We start from the raw sequence: 20236 nt of genomic DNA, 5'->3' as shown, positions 1-20236 counted from the left end.
TTAAACTTAAATTTACTTGTAAATCAGTGGTATTCAAAGTGGAAGTGTTATTTAAATAAGTGAAACTAACATGTAACTACATATGTAAGTAGTAAATTTCATTGACTGAACAGTTATTAATTAGGAATTATCTATTTAAAGTTTACTCACTCAAAGGAAAGGCCTAAAACATGATGTGGAAGAGAAGTGCTTAATTCACTTTAAATTGGCATTAAAACATAGTCACACAGAGAACATTACATTAAAAAAAGTCTTTTGATCACAAAAGCTACTTAAAAACTATTTTTTAAATCTCAAAACTTAAATTAAAACATATTTTATTATAAACCAGTGGCACTGCCGGATTCAAACTGACTATCAGCCTTGTGACGTCATACAGACAACCTGTTCCAGACACCTGCAGGCTTCTTATCTACAACATTGTTCACCAGTTTGCAGCTTATCTCTAATAGCTTTGACAGACTCTTTCTCCAAATCATTGTTGTTCTTTGTAGATTACTAGCTGGTAGTTGTACTCTATTTATTTAAATCACAGTCAATTTGTCACTAATTTAAATGTTTGACTTGGCATAAACTAAGTAGAATATTTATATTAAAGAATATTTCAATTTGCTTTTTAATTATTTCTAAAACTTTATAATATAAACATATATTATAAACGTATAAAACTGTAAATAGTAATTAAATTTTAGATAAAAAGATTTGGTTGATTTAGATCAAATGTTTTTGGAATAAAAAGTTGTTTTAACTATGTAATAAAAAATTACTGTAAAATATAATTTGTAAATATAGTTTCATAGTTTAAAACTGTTGATAAAATATTACAATTTGATACTTAGTATTAATAAACTTAAAACTGTAAACTAATTTTACTCTGAAACTTAGTTAGAATATTTTTTTCCCTTAAATATAAGCCATTTTTTAGTTATCTTTTGACAAAATATTTTTTCTTGTGTCTTGAGTGAAGTTGTATTTTAATTTCATTGTATTATTTTTAAAATATATTTTATTTTGATTTTAGTTATTAATGAAATTAAAAAGAAAACAAAAATTGTAAAATGGCTTCTCCCTCAAACAGCTTGTCATGTAATGTACCACCAGGCTGGGAAACGGGTGGAAAAGAAGCGCCCATCTGGGTTAACAGCAGGGAGAATTGACGTCTCGTACATATCACCAGGAGGAAAAACTGTACGCAGCAAAGGTGATCTAGAGAAGTATATAAGGAAAAAGGGTCTGAAAACTGGATGTTAACGCTTTTAATTTTTCAGCTGGTGCGAAAAAGAAGGGTCGCACCATGTCATCTGCTGAAAGCTCTACAAGTCAAAGCCCTAACAGTGAAACGTCAATCACCACTCCAATTGAGAGTTTAGATGGAACTGAAAGTGTAACAGATTCCTGCATAACTCCACAAGAATCCCAATCAAACCAAAGTGATGCAGAGGAGGCTGCGCGTGATCTAACAAACAGAACTCCTGACTGATAGGGGTGGTACAACGGAGAAAAATAACCTTGATCGTACAAAAGAGCTATTAAGTAAAAAATACCTCACTGATCTTACAATACAACCGTACCTAGAAATTTTGAATAACAGGTTTCTTCAAAAAAAAATCCTGTATTATTCTCAACCCATTGATTGTACACGGCTTAAAAAATCTGACAGATTCTTCCTTCTTAACGGAACATCACGACTTGAAATCCAAGAACGTGATTATTATGCCAGTAAATGATTCAGAGGATCTGTACACAGTTGGCCATGGGACGCATTGGAGCACATTAGTTTATGATCGTGCAGCTAACAAGTTTTTCTACCTGGATTCAGTGAACAACCTTAACCTACCGGCAGCAAAAATTGTAGCACAAAAACTAGCAAGTCACTTGGGTCTTGACATGGAAACCTCCGAGTTTGTGTCACTTAAGAGCCCTCAGCAGTCGAATGGCTTTGACTGCGGGGTCTTTGTATGTTGGAATGTGGAATCCCTAGTTCAAGACATCACCATGGATTCAGCTTTGAACTTTGGCTTTTTGCAAAATGCCACTATTAGTGCAAAAGAAGTAATAACCAAAAGATCATTAATTGCGTATGTATTATACAGCTCTTTACAAATTACAAAAGAAGAACTATATGATTTAATGATCAAAAAGCCTGGAAAACGTCATGAAGAGGGACAATACACAACCAATGTGTTAGAGAGGGGAGAAAGAAGGCAGGGAGGCGACAGTCAATGGTTCAAAGTGGCATCCTCACGGCATTATGGACAAAAGCAGCGAGGCCCAGCCAAATTTCAGTTACCCACAAGCAATCGTTACGATTTACTAAGACCATCTAAATCTGAAAGTAACCTCAGTGCACAAAAAGAATCAGATACAGCCAACTTCAAAAATTTCCAAAAGCCCAGGACTTCAAAAAAAGTATTTAATGGTAAAAATTGCATAACAAAGACTCAAAATCATAAAAAAAAAGTATTTTCAAGAAAATGTGTGGTAATGTACCCCAAAACAAATTTAACTATTTGCTCAGACAGCCAAGGGAAGGGCCTTGCTAATGAAATTGAAAGTATAACTGGAGGTAAGTTTAATGTTTTCGGCTATGTAAGAGCTAATACAACTCTTGGTCAAGTGGTTGATTCGGCAATGACTCAAGAAAAATATCCAGTTGTAATCATTGGTGGAAGTAATAACAGTCTTCAGGGTAACTGTTCCGAGATATACAAGGATTTGGAGTCTAAACTCAGTCAACTTAGTAAATCTAGGCCTGCCTTTATAACGACAATCCCAACAAGATACGACTACCCTCTTAAGCACCCAGTAAACATTCGACTGAGAGAAGTAAACAACTACATTGCTGAACTAGCTTACAGAGTAGAGAATGCACATTTGTTATGTCTGGATGACTTCAAGAGAATCCATTTCACAAGACAAGGTCTCCACCTCAACCAACAAGGAAAAGTGAAGTTGGCACATCTCATCATTCGTAAAATTTGTATCTGGCATGGTAAACTTAAAGTATACCAGGACTCTAGCCCAAAACGAACAGTTGAGAGCCCTCCAATCGAAGTTGTGGAAACAAATATGGAGTGTCTAATTGAAGAACACTACAAGGACCAGAGAGTTGGATTTGCGCACAGCATTTCGTCAGATTTTGAAGACCCTAGACAGATGAGTGCTGGCGTAGCGGTGGTTTTTCAGAAGACACTTTGGGAGACCTGCAACGGTTCATTGTGTGGAAGACCATCTCGCTCAGCAGAAAGCAACCGATGGAGCTACAATCTTCAGTTTGATTACAAAGGACCACTTCTTCGATAAACCTACGGTCACCAACTATAACAAGGCTTTTCAACTTATGACAAAATACTTTTTGGCCAACAATTTGAAAAAACTCATTTGCTCCCCAATAGGATGTGTGAGGGACAGGATTCAGCTAGAACACTTTGCAAAGAACCTTCTTGAGTTCCGAAAGCAAACTGGAGCTCAAATAATCATTTCATCCTACTTTCAAAAATCTTATAGGGTATTAAGGAACGGTTTAAGTCATGATGAGTTCAACATCAAGCTAAAAGAGTTAATATCTAGTAAAAAGGACCCATCTCTGGAATCAGAGGAACATAGAAAATCGGCTAGTGATCTTTGCGGCCAAACACAAGCCAAAACAATGCCAGGGGAGGACAGCTATGCTGAAGCCACAAAAAATCAGAAAAGTCCAGCTGTGGATGCAAACAAACGGACTCAAGCACATCCTTCACCCTCCAGCCAAAATCTTTTTTTAGAGGAACACCATTAAGCCATGTAAACAATGAAGTTAACTTTCAAGACCATGTCAAAACTGTTAGCTTAAAAATTAGTTCTAGTAATGGTGGACCCATATGTATGGAGGATCCATATGTAGAAATCTGTGAAAGCATTGTGCACAATGCTTCATTTAATGATAATTTCAATAGTATGGATGTTACTAGGGTAATGAATAATGTTGAGAACACTCCTATTGGTATAACAATATTTCACCAAAACATAAATTCTTTAATTCCCAAAATTGATTCATTAGAAATTACAATTGACGAAATAAAACCAGACATATTAGTTATTACAGAACACAAAATGAAAATAGATGAAATTAACAGACTTAATGTCCTTAACTATAACATTTATGCTCACTATTCTAGAGATAGTATGACGGGAGGAGGTGTAATTATTTTAGCAAAAAACATTATGAAGGTAAAAAAAATTATGTTTCCGGCTATTAAATCCCTTTTAAATGATCAAATCTTTGAATTGTGTCTGGTTGAAATTCAGTTTGGAAAAATAAAAATATTGTTGGGGGGAATTTATAGGTCTCCAATCAGTGAAAACATAGATATATTTATGGGAAAGTTGAACTACCTCTTAAGCATCCTAATTAATAAGTATAAATACATAATAATATCTGGAGACATTAATATCAATACCTTAGAAAAAAATAATTCTCGGAAAAAATTGGAGCAAATTCTAAAACAGTATGATATGAAATACTTGGTTGACTTTCCCACCAGGATCACCAGAAATACACAATCAGCTATTGACAATGTATTAACAAATTTTAAACAATCACAGATACAAGTCGAGTGCTTGAATACGTTGTTGTCGGATCACGATGGTCAGCTCATTAGGGTATACGATCATACCTTTAGTATAAAAAAGCCACCAAACTATGAATTCAAATACTCCAGGATTTTCTCTGATGAAAATATGACAAATTTTAAACAAGCATTAAGCTTAGAGAAATGGTTACAACTATATACAGCTAATGATAATTTTAAATATGACATATTTATTTGTATATTTTTACAATATTTTAATACTTTTTTTCCAATAGTAAAAGTTCGTAAACACTTAGATAAAAAACCCTGGTTTACTGAAGATTTAAAAATAGAAAAAAGGAATTTAATCCATGAAAGTAATCTGGCCAGAACAAATAAATCACAAAGAAATATTGAGCTCATCAAACATAAATACAACCTTTTTAAAAAGAAAATTATACAAGAAAAACAAAGTTACTATGATACAAAAAATTAAAAAATCCAAAAATTGTCAAAGGGATACCTGGAAAATTATTAATTCCGAAATTGGTCAGCCTAAATTAAACATAAAAAACATACAACTAAGGCACAACAATATTACAATAACACATCCTAAAAAAGTTTGTGAAGTTTTTAATGAGTATTATATTAACATAATTAGGGACAAAGTAAATTTAAACATTAATTTAACCACTTCAAGCTTTAATATACAAGAATATACAAATCAGTTCAAATGTAGATTACTTGATAGAAAAGATATAGTAAAAATTATTAGCAGTTTAAATAACAGTTATAGCACTGGATATGATGACATACCAGTACATGTAATTAAAAGTGTAATGGAATTTCTAATTGATCCCTTGCTTCATATAGTTAATTCTTCCTTATTATCTGGAATTTTTCCAGAAAAACTTAAAATAACAAAAATTAAACCTCTTTTCAAAAAAGGCGATCAGATGGATGCTGCAAATTATCGGCCACTTGCTTTGCTACCAGTTATATCAAAAATATTTGAGCGGGCAATGGCTGATCAGTTGATCAGTTATCTAGAAGAAAATGATTTAATTGATAACATACAACACGGCTTCAGAAAAAGGAAATCTGTTGTCACAGCTGCCACTGAGTTTCTAGAAGGCGTGATTGATTCTATTGATAGAGGAGATAAAGTGATAGGAGTGTTCATGGACTTACATAAGGCTTTTGATAGTGTTTGTCACACCACATTACTGTCTAAATTAGCATTACTAGGTATTAAAGAAAATGAATACAATTGGTTTAAATCATACTTACAAAATAGGCAACAATTTGTAGAAATAGCTCACCAAAACACTAAAAATAATTTTAGTATCAACTACAAATCAAATTTAAAACAAACCATTTTTGGGGTTCCTCAAGGTTCCATATTGGGACCTCTGCTATTTCTCTGCTACCTAAAAGGTCTTCCTGAATTGGAAAAATTATGTTTGTATGCTGATGATGCCACTCTGCGAATAAGCGCACCAACTAAGTATGACATTGAAATGGATGCGTTTCTTAGTCTATCCAATTTAAATCAATTTTTTCCAAGAAAATAATTTAATTCTAAATCCAACCAAAACAAACTATATTGAATTTAATACTAACCGGTGTAGAAACAAAAGTAATCCTAGTATACGAATGGATCAAATTTCTATAGCAAAAGTCGAGGAGGTAAAATTTCTGGGATTAACAATGGATAGCTCATTGTCATGGAATAAACACATAGACAGTGTACTTTCAAAAATGGGTTCTGGTCTTTATGCTCTTCGAAGAATATCAAAATTATGTACAAACAATACTTTGAAGTCAGTATACTTTTCTCATATTCATTCACATATTGTTTTTGGTATTGCCCTATATGGATCAACTTCAATTAGAAATTTAAATTCAATCCTAACTGTACAAAAAAAGGCAATTCGTATTATGCTCGGCTTACAATGGAATGAATCCGTAAAAAACCACTTTCCTCAATTAGAAATCATGACTGTCTATAGTGCATACATATATGACACTATAATGTCAGTAAAAAATCGAATAAATGATATTGAAAAATGTGGTAAAAACCACTCATATAATACAAGAAATAGAAATAATATGGCAGTCATCCGACATAATTTGGAATTTTTTTGTAAAAAACCAAAATACATGGGAGCTAAATTCTTCAACTTGTTGCCAAACTACATAAAATTACTGGAAAATAATAATTTATTCAATGTTAAACTAAAAATATATTTAACTAACCTTCCCCTGTATTCGTTTTCTGAATTTTTTGAAATCCATAGTGGAAAACATGGATAAAAACAGTTTTATTACATTTTTGTTTCTTTAACTTTAATTTTTAAATTTTCATTTGTAATTTTAATAATTTTAGTATGAAACTATTGTATTATATAATGAATTGTGACCTGTTACTATTGTTAACAATGATGTTAATGTTAATAATGTTATTATTATATTGGATTGACACCATTCTTATGTACACCATGTGTATTAATATGAATAAAGATGTTTCTGATTCTGATTCTGATTCTGATTTCTATAAATAAATTTCACAGAATTCATGGCGAAATACCAACAATAAAATCTCTGCTATCTGTTCTGAAAAGTATAATTAATTTTAAAGGTAGTTCTTTCTCTCTTCGAAGCATTTTAAAGAAAATTTATTTTAGATGGAAGAAGACTAGACTAATGACAGAAAAGTATTGGTAGAAAAAATTAACATTCGAGAGAAAAGAGGAATTTTTTCTTTAAATTACTCAGTACAGATCTGAGAACAGACCCATTATTTATATGGATGACAGTTATATCCATACGACTCATGCAACCCCTAAAGCCTGGACTGACGACAGTTGTAATGAGGGATGTAAAGTACTGGAGGATTTTAATTGTTACTATTAGAAGTATGCTATACTGCCAATGTAAAATTTGTCTAACATGTGTTTAAATAATCGTACGCAGCACGCAGATCCAGCTCACTGACAAGTGACAGTGGCAAGCTTTGTGGCGCGGCGGGATTAATCCCTCCCCTCTTTTGACGGCTTCTCCCACTCCGTACCACACCACTCCCCTGTCGCGCTTCTCAGGGCCCGTATGGAATCTCTCGAAGTATACATATACAACCCTTGTAATAAAGTTGTGTTGGAAACATCACCAGTATCCTAAAATCTAATCCACCTTCTCAAGTTTCAATGTGACTTTTTAAACATAGGCCATACTAAAAATGTTATACACGAATGGATGGATAGGACTTTTGTATTGTGGGAAACATTTAATAAATGTAATAAAATGTTTTTGTAACAAAGGAATGATTAACTACCTTTATTTTACAAGTACCGGCAATTAGTAAATATAATATAAATACATGAGAATGTAATTAATTTCAGTTCAACTATGTGCTTTTCTGCTTGGATACAGCGACTAGAGCTGGTCTGATGCAACGTCCATTCAGTGTATAGCCAATCTTCGAGACGACAACCACAACATTCGGAGGTCTCCCCTCCACTTCCTGCAACAAACACGATTATTATACCTTTACGCTCATCACTGATTATTTTACCTTTAGAGTTACCATCTATGAGCATTGTCTGTGTATACACTTACGTTGAAGAATAACAGGGTTGCTACAGGAGTCCAATAATGAAATTCCCTGACTTTTCCCTGATTTCCAGACCAAACTTTTCATTTTTCCCTGACTTTTTTCGACGCAATCCCCAGGGTTTTTGGCAATTAATGGGTGGAAAAAAGCGGTGTTGAGGCTAACAGGTTGGCAAATATAACAAAAATAAAGTGAACACAGTTTAATACGTACAAAAAGACTTAAATGATCTTTTACAACACAGAAGTAAAATACTTTAGAACACTGCACCATAAGTAATTAGTAGCACATAGAAATTACAGAGTTTATTTGTGTAAAGGGATTTTATATTTTTCCCTGACCAACGTCGAAATTCCCTGACTTGAGACCGGATTCCCTGACTTTTCCCTGATTTCCAGTCCTGTTTTTTTTCCCTGACCTGTAGCATCCCTGAATAAGAACAACTGTTAAAGCAAACCGGAAATTTGCAACTCAAACAAAATGCTCCTTTACAATCTACAACTTTAAACAAACAAAATCTTTCAATGAATACTTGTTTTGGTATGAGAAGAAGTACAATAATTTTATGTTCAATGTTATGAGAATATTTATTATATTAGAATATTAATTAAATATACACATGCAGTTAATGCTAACATTTTCACTAAATAATAGCAGACAAATTATTAGTTAACTACAAGTCTTTATTCTGGAGGATGAAAACCAATTTGTATTGTATAAGAACACAATTTTCCATTAAATCGGTTGAGAAAATTACCTCTGAAAAAATTGATCATCAGCTGTGCTAGGTTTTGTTAAGTTAAAATGAGTAGCAAAAAGGTTAAAAATATTACATGTTAAATCTATTACAGGTCACATTTAATATCCTGATCTATGAAAAAGTATTGGTATTTATAAATATGTCATCCTTTCTATTTCTATCCTCAACAATACTAGCAATCTTTTCAATCAACTCATTTCTTACGAGATTGATTTCATGAAAAACTAGGTTGTGCTCTTATACAATGCAATTAAGTTCTTTCGTCAAGGATTGTTAGCTACCATGTATCTGAAACATTAATGAAAGAAATAAAAGATACCATAAAAAACTATTGAATTAATAATTACAAATCAAACTCTTATTTTGTAACTCTTACAGAAATTAAAACAATTTAATGTACCTGTTGAAAGAGAGCCTCGTGGAAATTAGGATCGAACGTTTCATCAATTGGATTACATTGTGCTAGACCATGTTTTTTGAAAACCTACAACAGAAATTGCATAAACATCGGTTAAACAGTTCAACAAAACATTGTGGATTACAGGCTGTGAATTGAATAAAGAAACTGGAAACGGATTGTAAGAGGACCTTCAGGAACAATCCGAAACCCACTATTACAACAGACATAATATTTCATGACTAGTTTGTTTTAATTACAATTATGACAATTACAACATTGCTGTCTTTAAATACTAGCTTGAGAGACTAAAGAAAAATGACTTTATAGCTTCTAATACAGATTGAACGAACAACTATCATCATAGTGTGACTAGACATTATGGTCAGAGATGGCTTAGCTGCGCTGCGCAATGCTTGTGTGTAGACTGTTTCTCACTGAAGCACATTTACAATAGTTTCCTTAATAAACTCATGCCCTCAGACCATAAAAAAATCTATGCCTTTTCCATTTTCTGTACACAATTTTCATTATTAAAAAAACAAGGCTGGTTCATGGGGTCTGGGTTAATCCCTTGACTGTCATGCCCGTGTTCACAGGTGATCTTACTTTTTCGTTCAACTGCTACACCCGTGCTATCATGTTCCAAACAGCTGCTTCACTACACGACGCCTGACAGCTCTAAAATGACCTCTAGTACATACATCACCACCACCACCTCTATATTGATTGGCCTCTAGTAGTGAACTACTAAAAATCCACAGTAGTGCTGTTTAATTGCTAATATGCTCTGACGGCCAAATCCAAGGAACTATGATGAAAGCACATGGTGATGTTTTACTTGGACGTTGGAAACAAAACATTATTGTTTTCTAGTTTCATCAATGGCGTTTTTAAAGTTGCAACAGCAAGTTTATTTTTATTTTCTATTTTGATTGTGGTTTAGTCGGTATGGCAGGAATTAGTAACGAAGGAATTAATAACGATAAAGATGTTTTTGTTTTATTTGACGTTTATCATTATTTATTTGTCTAGATGCGTTGTGAGCATTCAGCAGTGTAATTTTTGCAGATCAGAATGCGGACCAATATTTCAAACAACAACCTAATGTGACAAACCAGGAGATTCTGACTGAAGTTAGGAAAATGACGATGTTACTGAAGTTGATCATGGTAGGCGAGAGACACAGTATATGTGTGCAGGTCATTGAGCAGTTCTGAGAACAGCAAATAAACCCAGTAGTAGTCTATTAACAACACTGTTTAAAACTCGGTACTCAGCCAGAAATGTAAATAGCAACCCTTATAACACTGGCCTGCATCATAAAATATGTTTTCTTAGATCGTTGTTAACTTTAGATCTAATTTAACCCTCTCCCGCTTGCATTGTTTCCAGGTGCTCACGGTGCTTCTAACCTCAATTAATTTGCTCTGCCGGTCGCGCTCGGTCAAAATACGCGATGCCTCAACTTACACACGTTCTGTCATTGTAATTAACTATAATTATATATATAATTAATAATATTATATTTATATAATTAATTATTATAAGCATACAGACAGCTGGGCGCCGGTGGCGCGGAGCTGTTTGTTGCGCAGTTACTTGGTGAAGGTCATTGTCTGGCTCGCCGTCACTACCACTACCACTGTGATCACTCCGAACTACATCCTCAATGCACCAACAACTTCACAAGGCTCTGATACATCACTACACTCACTTGAATCGTCGCAATCACTACTAATAACGAGATCGATTTCACTGTCACGAAGTGTACGACTACAACCCGCCATTGTTTGGAATTCCAATAATGGAATAAATCTACTGTAAAAGTAAAGTAAATGGTCTCCTGATAGCAAACAACCCGTAGTAGTACAAAATATTGCTACTCAAGAGCAGCACTTATCGGCTCTAGTGGGTAAAGCAGTGCGTGCCGATCTGTGCCTTTAAGCTGCAGTGGCTATGTGGTGGCCATGCCGATTCATGCTTTGCAAGCGGGAGAGGGTTAAGGAGGAATAATCTTGAAAATATAACATCAACGTGAAATTCAAGACCAATCTGTCATCCTAATCTTATTTAGACGATCTGAGTTGTTCACACTCATTAGATTGAGTTCATGCTACATATTAGACACATACTCCTATTCCTACAATTTAACCTTTTCAATGCTTCTGTCTGATATATTTGGCTATGAAATTATTTAAAATATGTTATTTGCATTTAATTGCCAAGAAACTGCATTAAACTAAAGAGACCAATAACAGCTTTATAAGATAATCTTTTTAAACCTCGTTGAAATTGTAAAAACAAGTTTATACATCTTTGGATTTTTCTATGTGTTTGTCTATGTCTTGTGTACAAAGTTTAAGCTTCACGAAGCATCCTGCACATTCACAATTTTATAAAATTGAAATGTAAATAGTTTAATGTAAATGTATAGTGTTTAGTATTTTGTGTGAATGTCTGTCAGCTTTAGAGTAAAGTTAGTATGAATGCATAATCTAAAATGCAATATAACAGCTATTATTAATATATGAAGTTCTTATTCCTTGGTATTAGACCAAAAATCAGGATGACACTTTTTGAAGAAAACTTCGGACAACGGTCTGAATATAAGATCATAACATTTTCTATACATGTTGCTAACAAACTTAACTTTGTGAAATGCATAGTTTTAAAATGTACTATTTTTTAATCCCTTATACAAGTTCAAACTATATGAGGGATATCAGCAGTGTAGGAGGCAACATGTTGAAAATAAAATCCCTCCAGCCATGAGAGCCTCAGTACACTTACTTTGCGCATATGCCTCGTACTTATTGTTTTAAGATTATTTTCAAAGTTTATTTTAAACCCAAAATTGCTTACATATATAAAATTAATTTTTTACTATTTTGAGAGCTTAAATATGAGCTATTGTACTAATAGTCTGTTTTATTATCTAAAAAATACATCAAACATTAATATCACATACAAAATAAATTTGTAAAATCCTTAAATTTTGACATTTTTAACTGAATACGTCCAGAGTGCAGAAATTTTAAACAGCAATTTGTATTGAGTGTGCAACCACCATCTCTCTCAGTAACTGTATATTAAAAAAGTGTTCAACATTTTATTTTTTTAAGAACATTACCTTTTGCAAGATATTTTCTGTCAATACTAGCCCATCATATAGATTCTTTAAATGAGGATTTCTGTTTTCTGAAATTTCTTCTTGTGGAACACACTCCGTAGCTTTGTTGAGAGTATCTGCAACCTGTAACAAACACAACATAATTGTAGCAAGCACTTTTGAATTCCCTGTAAAATATTGCAAGTCACAATAAAAGTTAGAGAAGTGTTCTTGACTGAGGGAGCTAAAAGGTACAAAATATCTGATTCGCTCACTTCATACTTCCTAGCATGCAGATTTGTAGGTTTTACTGGTCTAATGTACAAAGGCCTCCTTTTGGGAAATCAGTGCCAGCAGTTTTTTTTTTTTTTTTTTTTTTTTTTTTTAATTTTAATAGTGTTGTGATTCAGGAATTTCCTGAAATTGTTCTGAGTAATTTATGCAAGGTATACAGCAAATATAGATTTTTTTACTACAAAATCAGAGTACTGAGTATAAATATATTTACATGTACTCCTTGTACTGCCTTATTTCTAAATTCAACTAAACTTTTCTTTAAAAATTAGTCTCAATATTGATCCTTGGAGCATTCCCTATCTACTTATTAAAAGTTGTATGCATCAGTAGACACACTTTAAGTTTAGTTTTATTAATTTCAAAAACATTAAATGACCTTTAAATTACTTGCAATCAATTAAGATTTGTCTTCTAGAGGTAGTAAAACAAATCACATATGGAATACAAAGAACCTATATTGTATGTTGAAGTTTGGTAAGTCTCTCCCCTCAAATGTTAATGTTTTCAACAAATTTTCATTTAAAAAAAACTTTAAAATTTCACAACATAAAATTAGTTTTAAAATGTTTGTATGGCCTACTTCAATTGCAAATAGTATTCTTTGTTAGATTCTTGACAAAAAATAGCCTCTAACATTATATTAGGGACTGTTCCTCGTTTTGAATCATAGTTAATTTTAAAAGCTACAAAACAGCCTAATAATAAAGTAAAACATTACCACAAATTCCTGATTTAAATGTAAAAACATATTACAAACCTCAATTAAATCCTTGCAAAAACCTTGAATTGCAAAGTTTTTGGCTTTTTCAACTTCAGCAGTTTTTATCCTCCGTACATTCTCTGCTTCTGCCAAAGCCCTTTTGTACTTGTCCTATATAAAAAAAGAATAGCAATATTTAGTCTTATATCAGTTATTTAGTCTTAATAAAAATATTATACAATTTTCTTCTTTAGCTGGACAATTTTGAACAAAACTGATGTACATAAAAACATCATATAAATCAATAAATAGTGTAAATGTGGCACATAGCTTTCCATTAACATACAAGACATTGCATTTCATTGTTTTAAACCCACTTTCAGAGACTTCTGAACCAAAGGTTAGTTTGGCTGAATTTACTGAACATCACTCAATGTGTACTATTTATATCATTTGAAAAAAATAAGGCAGCTGGAATGTCACTCATGCTTGTGTTGCAGAAGGAGTATTAACCCTATTCAATGCACCTTACTCTACTTTCAGTATTAGTAAATAGAGCTTGTGGCTAAAGGGCCAGACAGTAGTCTCGCACAAAAAAACCTCCACATTCACGAGCACAGAGGATTGGAACCAGTCCGGCACCTGGTATGATCACATGGTATATGTTGTCATGCTGGAGCCATTTTTTATTTTTGTGAAAAACAGAAAGTCTGGACTGTCTACGTGCAAATTATACAATTACAAACTCATTGGTAGCTCAATAAAACATTTCCCAGCACAAAAAACCAGATGTATTATGTCATTTTGTAGTGTATATTGTGTACTTTCACCTAGTATATGTGTCTTGCTGGAGCCGTTTTGTATTTTTGATGAAAAAGTTCAGTTTGGACAGTCTACGTGTAAATCTATAATTCATTGTTATGATTTTCAAATCTACCGCCAAAAATATCCTACTATGATGTTGTGATGATTATGGATAATTTTTGTTCCAGCCACTGACAGTGTAATTATAAACATTAAATTTATATTAAGTTATGTAATGTGCCAACCCGTAGAACGTTGTATTTAGTAAAGGTTTCAATGACTGTTGTCCGCCATTTTCTTCTCTCGCTTTGGTAAGTAGTGGGAACTGGCTATGAAGTAAGGGGGAGGAAGCCTAAGTAAATTTCTTGGTAGAATTCATTCAGTTTCACACAAGTGATTTTTCAATAAAGTCTTATAAATCTCTTTCAAATCTATTTTGTTTTTCATATGTTAGAAAAGAAGTTTTTTGTATAGGCTATGTTAGACAAAATACTATGTTAGTAATTTATTACAAGGAACTAAAAACTAATACAGTAAAAAAAACTTTTCCAAGTAAATCATAGTATTTAGTAAAGTAACAATTCAAACAATTATACAATTGATTCAAATTATGAAGTAATCTAGTTTAACAATCCATTACACAATAAAAATTTATCTTATCATAACATCATATTTTTAGCATCTTTTGAATTTGAATCATTTGCTAGCGTTGAATTTGAAATGCCACTGTCCAGTAGAACTAAGAGTGCTTTCAAAGATTTCTCCAATTGTAGTTCTTTTTCTGATAATGAAATTATGGTTCCAAGTAAATTATAGCCACTTATGGTGATAGTACATAGTCAACAGCCTTGTGGAAATAACACTACCACGATCTGTCTGCTTTTGAAACCGATTTCTGCATCTAACTGGGTTTGCAACCAACCTAGTTTTCACACCATTTAAATGAATGAAATATACTGGATTTTAAATGTAAGTCTTTAAACACGTACATTATAATGCCAAAAAGCAGAAAATATTGTAACCAGAATCAAACAAATTTCATCTATCTGGTTTTAAAACCAAATGACTCAGTTAATATTTAACAACCAAATACACAATTAAATCGAATACGAAACCTCAAGTGATGTTTTTTCTTCAGTCAAACTCTGTATCTGCTTGGAGAGTTCCTCAATATTGGGACCTGAATCGGAAGCGTCAGTTTTAGGTGTGTTTTCTGATGTAGTTTTTTCTTCCGTGGCTGTAGTTAATGTTTTTCTTCCACCAGGTGTCAAGAAAAAGCTGCAAATAATAGAATTCTATTATGATTAACAGTTAAATGAATCCTCAAATTTAGATTTTGTTTACATTTGGCAATTAGATAAACCAACACCTCAAACTTTAAACACAAATTAAAATACAGCCAAAAAGCTAAAATACAGCTAAAAGTTAGTATATCCCGTCTCTAACGCCCATTATGAAAATACCACACATGTCGTTTAACTTTGTTTAAATTACTTTGGTTCAATCATGTCGAACTGAATTATGTTATAGACTTTTAAGATAGTATTATTGTACAGCTATAGTTTTATATATGCATTTTAGATTATATAAAATAATAAAACTTTCTTTAAACTAAGTTATGGTACTTATAATTATTAAACAGGGTAAACAAATTTATCTTATAGCATTTAAATTATTTTGATTAATGATCCGATATTATGGATCACTTGAGTATTGGATGCTTATTATACTGCTGCTGGGTAGACTTTAATAAACGGCCTACATTCGTTATTCAGTTGTTTTTATTGTACAATTCATATATTATTCTACTTCGATATGTACAATTCGTACACAATAAGTTTTGGGTAGCTAGGGGTACGATAAGCGGACCCGGTTTTTTATATCGAAGAATGTAATCATCGATACCTAACATTCGCATCTCAAATCCTAGACTATCAATCGATATAAAAGTATCTGTAGTCCGCAACAACAAACATACCGTATGTTTTAAATTAAAAATATGAATTTAATACTAACAGTGATCAAACAAATTATTATTATAACCAAAATTAGGAAAACTGAAGACGACAATATTTGCTCCTTTCACAGTTACATTTTTTTCTTTCCCACAAATTTCAAATAATGGGTTTTTCGGTACGAGTGCCTACATGTTGAAGCCATGAAAAACATGTCATTATCTTTCAAAGCAATGTTGTGTAGTTTTCTAAAATTGACTGCCATTCTTAATAATCAAATGTTACTTATGTAAAATTGAAATATTACCTCACGTGTATTATTTGAAAGTGTTTACAGCTGTTAATATAGATTATTTACAGTAAGTTAATTGTTTAAAATAATTAATTAGTATCAATTGATTATATTGATGGTTATGATTGAGTTTGCCAATTTCGATATAAAAAACCGGGTCCGCTTATGGTACCCTACCCTAAGTTTTAATAAAATACAGAAAGAAGAATATCGTACATTATAATTTAAAAAAAAACTCAACTAACGTTTCAAAATAATGAAACCAATTATGGCCTAGACTTAGATAGGTACTTTGGGATTATACCGACCACACCCAGACATGAATCGTTATTTCACATTTCGTTTCTACTGATTACTAGATTAGCGTAGAACAATATTTCGTCAATATAAAACAGGAATTGTCTTATCGCAAACCCCTCCCCATCCTCAGACAGAGGTCAAAGTCGAGCGTCTAGTAGATAACGTGATTGCAGTCTCGCCGCCCGTTCAGCTGGTGCATCGCTTTGTTGTACTTCCGTGTTTTACCTCTACATTTCTCCAAACACAAAAATTCAACAAAAACAATCATTTACCAAACTAAACTCTTTATTAAAAAAACACTAAAAACTTGTTTTTATTCTTGATCACATTCCGCCACCCAAAATGCGAGTGCCTCCGGCCATCAGCGCGGGCTTTGGCAGCACCTTCGGTGCTGCCCCGCGCTGATGTCGACGAAAGAAAAACATCCCTCGAGATAGTACCTATCAGTAAAATATCAAATTCTAGAGGGGCTAATCAGAAATATAAATTGAATTGTAATGGAAAGGCAATTATGTACCGTGCAAATCACGTGATGCCGCGCGGCCTGCCGTAATCAGGATTCTCGAGAAAGATAAGATAACAGCAACAACAATACCGATCACAATACCTGGAAATGCTTGTAAGTTTGTAATTGAAGAGTTGTTTTTTCGTTCTATCATGTTTGTTTCTATAAATTTCTATTTTTGTGTTCTTCATACTAGTGTGGTCGGTATAATCCCAAAGTACCCTTAGATATAAAAGAAACCTTATAATATTAATAACTTGCCCAGCTATATATCAATGAGTAACCGCTATTGTGAGAAGGAGGAAAGAATTCTCCCCATAGGTTATTAGGAGCCAAACCCACATGTTGAAGCCACTTATACAAATTTCATCACTTGTGACAAATATCTCACACATTTTCCTCATTCATCGCCATTTTCAAAGTCTAAAAATATTAGTTACTTCTTACTGTTTATTGTTTACATTAAAATTACTATAGTAACTAAGTTCCCTATGCTAAGTTAAAAAATCGTAATTTCAAATTATTTCTTCAGATAAAAACATCAAAACGTTCAATAACAACAACCGAGTAACGAGTTTAGGCCGCTTATTAAAGTCTACCCCTGCTGCCTGTAAGATAAAGGCTCTACCTAGCTTACAACAAAAAGTCCCTAAGAAAAGAAATTACCATAAGGATTTGTTTATTAACCATAAGTAAGGCTTGTAAGTTGTGGGCCTATATCACTGTATTATATTAGGCTATCAATCCTAAAAGTTTAAAAGGTATTTAGGTATCAATTTACAATATCGTGACCATGGAAAGGTATGTTCATTTTTTTTCCTGAAAACTACAAGTTTTCCTGAAAACAATAGTGAAGAAAAAATTCGTCGGCAATGAAAATTAAAGGAGTTACGATTTTTTGAAATCCTCTGAAAACTCTGTTTTTGATAGTACCTCTGGCAATTTTACTGAAATTATGACGTTAATCCTGTCAACGATGCCTGCCCGCTGCACAGTGCTGCGCACTGCTTGCTCTTTTAGAAAAAAAAATTAACTCGAGCTTGCAAAATTCGAATCCCAGATCACGTGATGCCCCTGACCCTTAACCCTCTAAGTGTTGTTCGACAAAATTTTGTCGGTTATTTTCCATCTTTAATGCAATAATGCCCGAAAGGCATCAATATAATACAATGATATACTTTCCCCCCAGTTTATATGCACCTGTGATAATAATACTTGGCTATAAATGCCCAATCCATGAAAAAAAGTCCATTTTTTCATGGTCACGGTATTGTAAATAAATACCGGTATTTATCTTAAAAATTAGCTTTTCTTCAAGAATATCCTAACCAAAGATAACCTCAACCTTTGTAACCTATACTAAATTACTATAGGCCTACAATTTATCTAATTTAGTGTATTATTGTTTTATATTTAAATACCTTATTCTTCCATCTAAATTTCTTGAGTTTCCGAAAATAAAGCGTCCAGCTCTGTAGCAAATTCGTGAAGTACTCATTGGTAGTACCGCGCTCTTCTTTTACTATAAAATCAAAAAAGTCAAAAATCCGATCGGCTCTTCCAGTCGTAAAATAATAGATCACTCAGAAAAATCAAATTCAGTTGACTTTTATTATGACTTTAACTAAAAACAATCGAAAATTTAGAAAAATTAATTTATCTTTGTATAATTTTATATTATATCCAAAATGAGCACATTTTTAAGAGGATTACATCAACTCAAAAATCGGAATGAACAAGAGATTAAATATGAACACTGAACAGCTGATTTGTGATAATGCAGTATGTCGGCTGTCTGTAGATTAACCTACAAAAGATTTACGGAATGTCATAGATTCTACAACGTTGCAATCTGTTAACATTCAGTGATACTCAAAGAATTTTTGTACGACAAAAAAAGTTAGATTCTCCCATTAAGTATTAATTGGAATACTGGATGAAGGTTTCAAAATTGTATTGAAAATACAAGGCAATCAATAGGTTACATGTACCATAACAACCACTAAAGACTATGAATATTGATTAAGCCTTAGATAATTGTGAAAATTTATGCAAAAAGTCTAAAAAATAATCAATTATCTGAACCATTTGCAATCCAGCCAATTGACAACCCTACGGCAACTGAACCTAGACTCTCGACAACTCTACAGGCAACAGGATTAACGGAGGGAACCGGTCAAACCCCAACTAAAAAACTGTCTACACCAACATTGACAGAGGTATCCAGCCAATTGACAACTCTACTTGAAACAGGATTAACGGGGGGAACCAGTCAAACCCCAACTAAAAAACTGTCTACACCAACATTGACAGAGGTATCCAGCCAAATGACAACCCTACAGGTAACAGGATCCCAGGTTAACAGTTTGGACTTCACTCCAAGTGATGACGAGGACTTCAACATAATTGTACTGGAGGCAGATGTTCACCACCCAAAACCCAACTCCACTTTTAAAACTAGCAGACTAACTGACTGTCTGAAAACTTCATCTGCTCTCAACTGCAATCCACCCCTAAACTCAAAAAACATTAGCAGAGGACCAAACTCTAGATGACTTCTTTAGCAGTAATATTGCATTTTATAAAGAACATATGGCTGTAAACTATAACATCATGGCAGATCATAACAAAAAACACAATTTTTTAGAGACAACACACTGGAAACAAAACTGAAACATCCGCAGAAACCAAAAACCTTTACAAGAATCTTCATAAACTCCCAGCTGAAACTAAAAGTATAAACCCTCTAAAAAAGCTAAAAATACTCCACCAAAAGATTGACTTATTAATGAACAAGACAAACCAGCTTGACCACTTACTTGACACCACAAAACCTCATATTGTAGTCTTGACAGAACATAGTCTAAAAGATTACCAACTTCTACATACCAAACTAAGAGACTACATATTAATTGGGCGGTTTTCCAGAAAGCTTTCGAGAAAAGGAGGAG

The 20236-nt window shown here is 33.0% G+C and overlaps 1 protein-coding gene across 1 annotated transcript; it reads right to left on the bottom strand.

Annotated features, from left to right (window-relative positions):
• Window positions 1-7856: 7856 nt before the first annotated feature.
• LOC124373204 (grpE protein homolog 1, mitochondrial-like) lies at window positions 7857-19021 on the bottom strand. The gene is made up of 6 exons (XM_046831604.1): window positions 18707-19021; window positions 15349-15511; window positions 13487-13600; window positions 12454-12576; window positions 9324-9407; window positions 7857-8073 (listed from the first exon to the last, which is right to left on the bottom strand). The coding sequence occupies exons 1-6, from the start codon at window positions 18781-18783 to the stop codon at window positions 7957-7959; spliced, it is 678 nt and encodes a 225-aa protein (XP_046687560.1). The 5' UTR covers window positions 18784-19021; the 3' UTR covers window positions 7857-7956.
• Between the last annotated feature and the right edge of the window lie 1215 nt (window positions 19022-20236).

Source organism: Homalodisca vitripennis, unplaced genomic scaffold (genome assembly GCF_021130785.1).
Source record: "Homalodisca vitripennis isolate AUS2020 unplaced genomic scaffold, UT_GWSS_2.1 ScUCBcl_5045;HRSCAF=11567, whole genome shotgun sequence".
Taxonomy (NCBI): Eukaryota; Metazoa; Arthropoda; class Insecta; order Hemiptera; family Cicadellidae; genus Homalodisca; species Homalodisca vitripennis.
The sequence above is the reverse complement of the archived record's forward strand: the minus strand, read 5'-3'. Positions and strand labels throughout refer to the sequence as shown.